This window comes from Salvia splendens, chromosome 21, assembly GCF_004379255.2.
Source record: "Salvia splendens isolate huo1 chromosome 21, SspV2, whole genome shotgun sequence".
Lineage (NCBI taxonomy): Eukaryota > Viridiplantae > Streptophyta > Magnoliopsida > Lamiales > Lamiaceae > Salvia > Salvia splendens.
The window spans coordinates 26,655,763-26,667,273 of record NC_056052.1 but is presented as its reverse complement, the minus strand read 5'-3'; the positions used below and the strand labels follow the sequence as shown (position 1 = coordinate 26,667,273).

The window sequence follows — 11,511 nt, the reverse complement described above, 5'->3', positions numbered from 1 at the left end:
GCTTGCGAATTTATGAAACCATTCTTGGTTGTTTCTCTTTTATAGAGACATCCTTGAATGTTTTATGTTCCACTTTCGATGTAGGACAAACTCATTCTTGGTTGTTTCTCTTTTATAGAGACATCCTTGAATGTTTTATGTTCCACTTTCGATGTGGGACTAACTCATTCTTGGTTGTTTCTCTTTTATAGAGATATCCTTGAATGTTTTATATTCCACTTTCGATGTGGACAAACTCATTCTTGGTTGTTTCTCTTTTATAGAGACATTCTTGAATGTTTTATGTTCCACTTTGGATGTGGGACAAACTCATTCTTGATTGTTTCTCTTTTATAGATACATTCTTGAATGTTTTATGTTCCACTTTCGATGTGAGATTTTAATTATGCCTTTTTCTATTTTTTTAAATTATGTCATTTTTATTTTTTTAGAATTTTAATTATGTCTTTTTCTATTTTTTGAATTTTAAGTTGTAATGTTATTTTAATTTTAATGAAGTGTGTTTTTTTATTTGAATTTGTTGGAAAAAAAAATAAAAAAATGAAATTGAATTAATAGTAATTTAAGGGACGGAGGGTTGCAGGTTCCGTCGTAAAAAAAGTACAGTGGGGCCCGCAAATAGTGTTTTAAGGGACAGTTAAGGGACGGTATAGTGACAACGTTGTGGATGACCTTAGTCTATTACGATAGTACAATTTGTAATTGGTCCATAAATTTAAATTTTAGAGATTATGTGACGCTTATTTAATAAATTGACATTTACGTGTTGTTTGCGAGGTTCACATTGCGGTGAGTTATGAACGACAATGAAGAATTGAAGCTGCAAATTAAGCAGTGAAATACACAAGTTAAGAAGAAAAAAAGACATAAGTGTGAATAAAATTATACTAAAGTTATGATTTAATTCGAAGAGTTTGAAAGTTATAACCTTTGCAAAATGTCAACTACAAATTCTATTTAAATGGCAATTTCTCATAAATAAATTTCTTAATGAAACTTTCTAAGTCTATATCAAAAATAAAGTAATCCGTGCACATTTAAACTTGTACCACGGTGCACTTTTCCACTAATTTGTAGACTTGTAGTAAACCGTTTCCTATTTAATAGTCAAAACGAAAATTCGATTTCCAAATCATTATATCTTCAAAAAGAAATAATAAAATTTGCAATAGCTTCTTACAAGGATTTATTGACTTGAGCTTCATAGAAGGAATTGGAAATTGAGTTAATTACGTTCGCACTAAAAAGACCGGTGCTTCATGATTTCATCTCTATATATATTGAAGACTAACTATATAACTTAGGTACACGTCTTCTTTGAAATTGACATATTACATAATTTTATTAGTATATTTTTCATGAATAACACAAACACATATTAGGTGATTCGAACCTTCAATTAATCTATTAATTAGAATAAAAATGTTTTACCAATTAAACCGGACTACATCATCTAAATTAATGCGATGGGATGTCAATTAACATGCATATATAAAATAAAGGTCAACTAAATTAATAATAAAAGGTTGGGAATCACTAGATTCTCCTTAATGAGAAATCTTAGATTAATAATGCGATACAACCTCATCCCACGTCAGATAAGTGAGGGTAACAAATAATCAACTTATATACACACACCATATATAATGCTAAAAATTTAGAGAAATGAACTCATGAAACGGTATCCAATTGATTTAAATCAATTAAATTATAATATGCATATATATAAATCTATAATACAACAAAAAAACATAATACTATTATGTTTCCGAGAGGCTAGGTGATCATATAAAAGTCATTAGACAGTCTTTTGAATCTTCCATGTGGAAAATTATAATCTCACAAATGTATATATTAAGACTAATTTGCCATTTCGTGCTCTAAAAGTATGTTTAGTGATTGAGACTACGTCCTAATAAAAATTGTTGATAATATATTTCTATATATGAAATTTTATAGTATGTTGAATATTTATATATACATTTTTGTGGATTTATATACACATCTTTTCCAAATTACAATCACTGTGGTTTGAATCCCATGAGATATAAAAATTTCTTTTTTTTTCCAAACAACAGTCAACTTAAGCCTAAAATATTGTAACAACTTTATTCATTCAATATAGAATTGGACATGAGTTCTAATAAGTCTAGCTTGTGTATACTTGAATTATGAATATATAATTAGCATGTTTATCGAGTAAACGAATAGGACATAGTACTAATTTTTACGATAAGTCATTTATCGAATAAACGAATAAATTCATGTCACACTTATAGTTAGCTGTTAAATTGCTAAAAAAAATTGGATACAATGTAAAATGGCCATTACGCCACCTAAATGGCTTGATGACGTCATATATGGACACACCCTCAAATTAGATTATCCATTATTCCTCATTTTGCCGAGTAATAAGATAATTCATGAAGACAACTCATAACTAGCAAACACCCCCCACCCCACCCCACCCCACCCCCACTTTGGAGGGATGTTTTCCCTCTTCTATAGATACCTAATATCTGTTTGTAAACCCACAAACTACAACATCACAACTTCTTTTTAAAAAGACAGGGTATCCACCGGCGATCCCAGTAACTAATTATCCCTAATCCATAGAGATTATATATAATGGGATACAGCGGAAACACCAGTGCGAATGCGAGCCCTCCCTCCTCCTCCTCCTCGCCTCCCTCATCTCCGCCCGTCGTTCTCAGCCCCTGTGCCGCCTGCAAGATCCTCCGCCGCCGCTGCGTCGATAAATGCGTCTTGGCCCCTTACTTCCCGCCCACGGACCCCCTCAAATTCACCATTGCTCATCGTGTTTTTGGCGCTAGCAACATTATTAAGCTGTTGCAGGTTAGCTTAAATTTATTATAAATAATTATCTTACTTTTGCAAATTCATGTGTTTTAATTTGTAGTGTGAAACTAACTTTTTTTGGTGGAAATTAAAAAATCGAGGGAATAAGAAAAGAGAGAGTTTATAAACTTTACATTCTAAAAATTTATTAAGTGGGAAATTTTCCATGATCCCTAGGGAAGAGTCTTTCTTTAGTCCATATTTCCACCAATAAATCAAGAAAAAAGGGGGTTGATTTTTCAAGATTTTCATTTTCTTTTTTCTTGACTTAATTTTTTTGTTTATATATGCAATTGGACTATCAAAAACTGAAAATGACAATTTATTAAGGTCAATTGGATTAGGCGCCTACTGAATATGAAACTACATCAGAAAATTAAATTCTCTAATCATATGTTACTTTGTAACTAACAGAATTGTTGTCATCAGCTCTAAACAAACATTTTATGATGGCAACAAACATTTTAACTAATTAATAATGGTACTACTCAAAATTAATTGCAAATAATCACTATAGTCATATTTTACTTTCCTCTCTATTTATTTTCTATTTATCAATTTTTCATTAAAACTTCCGTCTTAACAAAATTCCTGACCTCGCTACTGAACTTCAGGAACTCCCTGAGGATCAAAGAGCGGATGCTGTGAACAGCATGGTTTACGAGGCGAACGCGAGGCTGAGGGACCCGGTCTATGGCTGCGCGGGGGTGATCTGCCACCTGCAAAAGCAGATCAATGAGCTTCAAGCCGAGCTAGCCAAAGCTCAGGCTGAGGTCATGAACATGCAATGCCAGAATTCCAACTTGTTCGAGCTCATTTGCAAGCAAATGTCGTCTGCGAAAAATGAGGAGGAAAATCTGCAGCCGTTTCGCGACAATTCGGCTTTCCTTTTGGATGAGAGGGTTTTGGGCGTGGCTTGGGAGCCTCTATGGACATGATGTTTCGTTCATCGAATTAAAGATAATTTTAATTTTGACATATATAATACTTCATTACAAGAATATTTATCAAGAAAATAAATTAAGGACTTTAATTTAGTTGTTGTACTTGTACTGATGATTCAAGTTGAGGTTATGGGTTAGGGTTTGATGTACTTAGATATATGTAATTTTGCAATGTCAATTTGACCAAAGGAAAAGAGAAGTGAATCAAGAAAAGGGTCATGACTTTACAAAAGGAGTCCCCTTGGAAATAAGAATTCATGTATTTTGCATCTTTTAATTTTCCGTTCACTTTCCTTCACGGACCGAGTTAAAGCGAGACATTATATCACTGACGGAGTAAGTATTTCATATTGATTCATCATCATATTGATCTAACATAAGTACACAAAAGATGATGACCAAATACAATTTCAAGCTATATGTATTTTAATGCAAAATTAGTACACAAGACAAGAGGTTGAAATATTGTTAGTGGAAAATAAGGCTCGAGGTATTAGAAAGACTGACTTTGGTGGTCGAACAAAATTTTAAAAAAATGAGTCCATTTTCTTGGAATGAGGGAGCATTGAAAAGACGAGTAAAATTAAAATGTGTCGCGCAACTTTAAAAATCATGGTTTTTAAATTGAGACGGATCATCATTTGATCAAATTTTATGATTTTTTTCGAAAAAAAATGTCATCTACTTTGAGACAGCAGCAAATTATACTACTACAGAAATCGACTGTTCAAATTAATATTGAATTCTTAAGGGAAGAAATTTTTTCCCAGAATTATACAAAAATCAACCGTTAAAATTAATATTTAATTCTTAAGGGAAGAAAAGTTTCCCCCCAAGTATTTTATCTTGGAGACTACCTAATTAAGTACTACTGATTAATTGAATTAGAAAGATACTACATATAGTAATGCATCATGATTAGATTTCTTGATTTTGCACTAGTCAAGATATAGTACTATAACTTAATTTGCATGATGAGAATTCAGTTAATTCGTCTCTCTCAAACATGTTGGCAGCAAAGATTTTGGGCTATGTACACACACACTTTTATGTCAAAATTTAATGTAAAGTCTTATATATGTGTGAATTCATAATACTATTGCCTTTTTAAGACAATCACCTGTCGTTTTTTGCCTTTAATATGTCGGCATTCCACTTAGCTAAAATGTGAAAACTATAGCAAACTTTTCATTCAATTCGTTTAGTTATAGTAGTAGTTTTAGACAATGAAACGTATAGTTTGTATTAATTGATAAAATTAAAATGTATACTAATCTTCTCTTCAATAAAAAACTGGAAGTTTGAGTCATCATAACAGTAAATGAAAGAATCATTCTATTGGAAACGGAAAAAAATAGTCCTTGTAATAAGTAAGGATTTTTTAGGTAAATTAGAAATAGAGTAGACACTTATGTAATAATCACAATATCTTATAATTCAATGAAGTCACACACCTAACAAGAAAAAGAAAAAAAGAAAAAATTTGACGATCTAATTTCTTCGACGATGGAATATTTGTGAAATAAGAAGTCAAATTTGAGTAAGAGGCAATCAAATCAATATATAGGAGCATCTCCAATGCTGGCGGACGTCAAATAGCCGTCAAATAGCCTTCACACTGCCACATCATCAGCACTACAATTCTCCTGCCACATCAGCTTGCCACATCAACTGGACATCAAATAGCCATCAAATAGCCTTCACACTACCTATCCACATCACTAATAACAATTATATAATTTAATTTACAATTGTATCAACATACATAATTTAATTTACGAGACAAATACGGAAAATTCGAATAATAATATTAAAATTTAAAAAGTACATTACTTTTAAAAAAAAGTACAACAATTTAAAAAAATTACAAAAAGTAAAAAGTACATTAATTTAAAAAAGTAAAACAAAATCACTCATCGCCGCCGTCCTCGTCTCCGTCGTCGCCCAACGCTTCTTCACTGCCGTCGCCGCCGCCTCCGTCGCCACCTACGCCGCGGCTATTCCCGCCGGTGTCCCTCCTCATCGCCTCCAGTTCTTCACGCTGGCTCTGGAGCAATACGCGAAGAAAATCCTTCACCTCGGGGTCCACCGCCGCTTGGAAGTCGGCTAAGGTCTTCACCATTTGAGCGCGCGTTTGTTGGCGCGCGAAGAATTTGAGCTCCTCGGTAGACCTGCCGAGGGGGGATGCCGAATGGACATCCTGGGAACTCGGTGTGCCCCCCCCTCGCAACCTGCTGCGCCCGCCTTTGCCCAACCGGGCGAGGTCGGCGACCGAACGACCGAGGAGTCGGGACCTCCTGGGCCGTCTCGGGGAGGTCTGACGAACCACCGCTGCTGCCGCTATAATCTCCGGTATAGTTCAGTCTCTGCCTCTTCGGCCAGCCAGCGTCGACGCCTGCCCGGAATTTCTCCGACTCGTTGAGCACAACGTAGCAGTTCCAGTAGGTGAACTCATAGTACTTCTTATCCGGATCGGGGTAGGCTCTTTCCGCAATCCTCCTGCAGTCTTCCTCTGTTTGGCCACTGGTCTGCATGCGGAGGGCGTTGGCGTACAAACCCGAAAATCGAGAGACGCCAGCCCTGATTCGGTCCCAGCACTTCCGGACCTCCTCCCCGGTGCACGGTCTCCCTTCAGGGCAAAATGCCCTGTAGGCTGCAGCTATCTTCGCCCACAAGTTGACGATCCTCTGGTTGTTTGAAACGAGAGGATCGTCGCAAACACTCACCCACGCCTTGGCAACCGCAACGTTCTCCGCGTCCGTCCACTTCCTCCGGCCCCGGATTTCGGCGCGGGGCTGCGACGACTCGCCGACCTTCTTCGCCTTGCCCTTCTTCTTACCCCGCCCTACTCCCTGGCTTTGAATGAGAGTTTCAGAAACGTCGTTAATATCAAAACCCAAGTCCGCTAAGGAGAAGGTCTCCGAATACTGTGCATCCGTTGGGGTCGATGTGTGCGAAGAACCGGTGGAAAAATCAAAAGTCGGCCGATAGGCGTTGTCCCCCCCGTGCGTCGCCTGCGACTGTGGAATCATATGTTGCGCCGGTGGCATCATCTGCTGCGCCGGTGGCTGCATGCCGGGTGCCCACCCCGGCATCATCTGCATAGGGGGCTGCATGCCGGGTGCCCACCCCGGAATCATCTGCTGCCACGGGTACACGTTGTAGTACCCGCTCATTGGAGGCCAACCACCTCCCCCAGGAGCCGGGGAAGTATGGGACCCTGCCCCGGGAGTCGGGGGCGTCTGAGACCCTACACCGGGAGCCGGGGGAGTCTGAGACCATCCCCCGGGATTAACTGGAGTACCTTCGTAGTTGTTCTCCATTGCTCGTTATTGATCTTGTACAGAAAGTAAGGTAGAGAGAGAGTACTCGTTAAAACAAGTGGTGCGAATGAAAATGAGGTTCAACGCGCGTATATATTGTGTTTTGCGAAAAAAAAAAAAAAATATTTAAATCCGACGCCGGTTTGGCGCCGATCCGGGAGCCACAATGGCGCCCGTGAGGATCGGCGTGGGAACCGGCGTCAGCGCGGGAATCGGCATGGCGACGCCGATTTTGACGCCGATTTCGCCCACGCCGGTTCCAATGGTTCGGCGTCAAACCGGCGTGGGCGAAAAATCGGCGCTCCGGTGGTGACGCCGACCATTGGAGATGTTCTTATTGGTGATTTGGTATCACATATGATAAGACCTTTGTCCACTAAAATACCTTGAGAATTAATAAATTAATTAAGTATATACTGTATTTAAGTATTTAACGTACCTAAAAATGGACACATTGTTTTGTAAATAAATATTCAACCGAAATCCGCCAAACAAATTGGAAAATGATGTGCACTTTAATCTGATTAATTAATAATCCGGTAACACTTATTGACTATGTATATATGGTTACTTAAATATGAATTAAAAATAATATCTATATCAAGTGCATGATAATTATAATAATAATAAAGTTGTTGATAATTAAATAATTGTGGAATGATCAATTGACGCGTATTAGAACCAACTACTATCTTGATAATTTTGCAATAATGTCTATATTTAGTTAGTTTTCCACTGTTTTATGTCCTTGGATTATGCTAATTTTTCAATAATATATAACTCAGAAACATTTCCTATAATACATATTCTAACTGAGAAAAATTCAGAGACCTACATATATAATAGTTAAAAATTGAATAGCTTACTGTATTTTGGATTTGTATACTATTTGGGAATACTCACCCATTGACTCTGTAACGAAAGATTCTTAAATAATTTTGTTAAAGTGAACTAAGTATATCCGATATATAGCCTTCAAAACGAGTTTAGTGTGAAAATTTGAATGGTTACAATATTTTTTTCATACTATTGTTTGTGGACCTTAGTTGTGTTTTATGATGTAAACAATGATTACCTAAGCTCGTATTGTGTTTTGCATTTGTAACTCCAAATAATATATATATATATATATATATATATATATATATATATAGGGTTGTGATCAAGGTCGAACCCTTCTTAAAGACCGAACTAGAGACCAAATTTCATCCATCCATTAATCACATCTAATGGTTATTAATAATTACTGATTTTTTATTCAATTAAATTGGTAAAGGGTAGTTTAGGAAAGTGCGGCTCTTCTTCCCTTTCCAAATCCAACCAACTTCTCTCTCTACAATTCTCTCTCATCGTCCCTGCCACCATTTCCTCTTCTCTATCTCTCCCTCATCGGTGCTTCTACGACCACCGCTCCTTCCAGCCGTGTCTCATCGGCGTGCACCGGCGCTCATTCCGCCATGTCTCATCTTCGTTCCTTCCTCACTGCCTCGTCGCCCATGCCGCCTGCCTTGCAGCTCCACCGGTCTGCTTAAACTGCGCCGTGAAGGGTAAGTGGAAGCATCACAGTTGATTTTAAAATATGGGTTGAGGCTGCATTTTAGGCCGACTCCGAACGGATATGGAATCAGTAAATCTCCACACCGATCCTGGCAACCGGGTTTGGCCTGTAGAGCGGCTGAAAATAGAGGCAAGAGAAGTAGGAAAATAGAGATCAGATGCAGAGCATTCATCATCAATATGTTTAGTTGAATGAATGCTCTCAATTGTACAAGTAGAAAAATGCTTGGCTTAAAACATCTGGTTACTTTAACTTTTGGAGTTAGAGGACTTTGACTAGTACTCCCTTAGTTAGGCACCGAATTTTTAAGAAGTCCAGTAGGAGTTTTAATTCTCATCTATTCTTGTTTTCAGTTTGTAGAAAGTATTACTACTAGAAAACAGAGGAAGTAGTAAGGAGGAGGATTTTGTCCTCGTTTTGGTGCCTATTTTGGCCGATGTTGATAGAGATTGTTGTTCAAGTCTTATTCCTTTTGTTTTTTGAATCGTTTTCCCCTTACTTTATTTTTCTTTTAGTATTTTAGAGAGCTTAATTTACTTCATTCACATGTGCATTTACTTCATTCAACAAGTATACCACTTCATCGCAATAGGATTTTACTTCATTGAACTTCAATTGGGTTATTACTTAACTCCATTACCTTATTAAATGAGGTTATAACTTCATCAACATTGACATACATCATAATAAAGAATAAATACTCCATTTTGAAAACGCTTCACACAATATATTCGCTTTAAATTTTATAAAAAGGTTAAACAAATTCAAATTCAAAGTGGAATGAAGTAATAATCTACTGGAATGAAGTAATTAACTATTGGAATGAAGTAATAAATCTACTGGATGAAATAATAAACTATAAATGTAATTTGACAAAAATACCCTCGGTTGAAGTAATTTGACTACCTATTGAATGCGAAAATTTTCACTACATCATCTCATCTCATCTATTAAAAATGCATATATTGCTTGATTCGGGCTAGAAAAGCTTCGAGAACAATTTATCGTTAGATTTCTATATTACTTCATTCAACTAGGATATTACTTCTTTCCGTTAGATTATTACTTCATTCAACGAGGATATTACTTCTTTCAGTTAGATTATTACTTCATTCAGTTAGATTATTACTTCATTCAACTAGGATATTACTTCTTGCAGTTAGATTATTACTTCATTCAGTTAGATTATTACTTCATTCAACTGGGATATTACTTCTTTCAGTTAGATTATTACTTCATTCAGTTAGATTATTAAGTACTTCATTATTTAACTTTCTTATTACTTCATTGACTAAGTTATTACTTCATTTTCTGTTTTACTACTTCATTCAATTATAGTTCAATCACTTCATTCGACTAGGTTATTACTCTAAAGGATTTTGGAGCAGATAAGAAAGAGTGATCACTACTTCATTCATACGTGCAATTAATTCATTCAAAATGTATATCACTTCATCAAAATAGGTTTTTACTTCATTGAACTTCAAGTGAGGTTATAACTTGTTAAATGTCAAAATGTATATCACTTCATCAAAATAGGTTTTTACTTCATTGAACTTCAAGTGAGGTTATAACTTGTTAAATGAGGTTATAACTATAGGAATGAAGTAATTAATCTACTGGATGAAGTAACAAACTGAAAACACTTCACACAGTCTATTCGCTTTAAATTTTGTAAAAAGGTTAAACAAATTCAAATTCAAAGTGGAATGAAGTAATAATCTATTGAAATGAAGTAATTAACTATTAGAATGAAGTGATTAACTATAGTAATTAACTATTGGAATGAAGTAATTAACTATTGAAATGAAGTAATTAACTATTAAAATGAAGTAATTAACTATTGGAATGAAGTAATTAATCTACTGGATGAAGTAATAAACTGAAAAACACTTCACACAGTCTATTCGCTTTAAATTTTGTAAAAAAGTTAAACAAATTCAAATTCAAAGTGGAATCAAGTAATAATCTATTGGAATGAAGTAATTAATCTACTGGATGAAGTAATAAACTGAAAACACTTCAAACAGTCTATTCGCTTTAAATTTTGTAAAAAGGTTAAACAAATTCAAATTCAAATTCAAAGTGGAATGAAGTAATAATCTATTGGAATGAAGTAATTAACTATTGGAATGAAGTAATTCAAATTTTGTAAAAAGGTTTCGTACTTCATTACTGTATTTATTTACTTTATTCCATGTGTTTTATTACTTCATTACACTCTGAATTTGAATTTGTTTAAATTTTTGACAAACTTTAAATTGAATAGATTGTGTGAAGTGTTTTAGTAATCAAATATTTATTAGTATTTATTGTTCATCCCATGAGATTCATTACATCATTGTAGTAGTTTATTATTCATTAAACAACTGTGCATGAATAAAATCGTTTGAATTTTCTCCAAGATAGTCAACTATTTCCACTGTAGGAGAAAGTTGGTAAACCACACCATCCTCATTGTATAAACCCCATAACCAAATACAAACTCTCCATTTGAAAAAAGAAAAAAATTACAAACTTGTCCAATACAATAAATCATCCAAATTTGACACACCAACCCATCTCAATGGGCTGAGCCGTGATTATGGGCACCGCCCGTTTGTTAGGGCGTGGGGACGGCCCATCAAGTGATTGCACAAATGTCCTCATCACCATGTCACCATGCCTCAACTACATCTTCCGAAACTCTTAATCCCTCTCCTCCCATTTGATTTTTCACCCCGTTGTGAGTTAGAGGATTTTCCCATGTGTTATCTTCACCTATATATAAGAAACACATAACCACAATTCAACATTCGAAACATAGTTTATATCATCATTAAAATAG

General features: G+C 35.5%; 1 protein-coding gene across 1 annotated transcript; it reads left to right on the top strand.

The window, feature by feature from the left end:
• The first annotated feature begins 2,609 nt into the window (after window positions 1–2,609).
• On the top strand, window positions 2,610–3,803 carry LOC121783922 (LOB domain-containing protein 1-like). Its single transcript, XM_042182110.1, has 2 exons — window positions 2,610–2,856; window positions 3,474–3,803. Exons 1-2 carry the CDS (start codon window positions 2,629–2,631, stop codon window positions 3,795–3,797), a joined length of 552 nt encoding a protein of 183 aa, XP_042038044.1. The 5' UTR covers window positions 2,610–2,628; the 3' UTR covers window positions 3,798–3,803.
• The last annotated feature ends 7,708 nt before the right edge of the window (window positions 3,804–11,511 follow it).

Excerpts from the sequence above, each read along its gene's own strand:
- LOC121783922 (XM_042182110.1), top strand. The coding sequence starts at position 2,629 with ATGGGATACAGCGGAAACACCAGTGCGAATGCGAGCCCTCCCTCCTCC. Across the intron at positions 2,857-3,473 it reads ACATTATTAAGCTGTTGCAG|GAACTCCCTGAGGATCAAAG; the intron begins GTTAGCTTAAAT and ends ACTGAACTTCAG.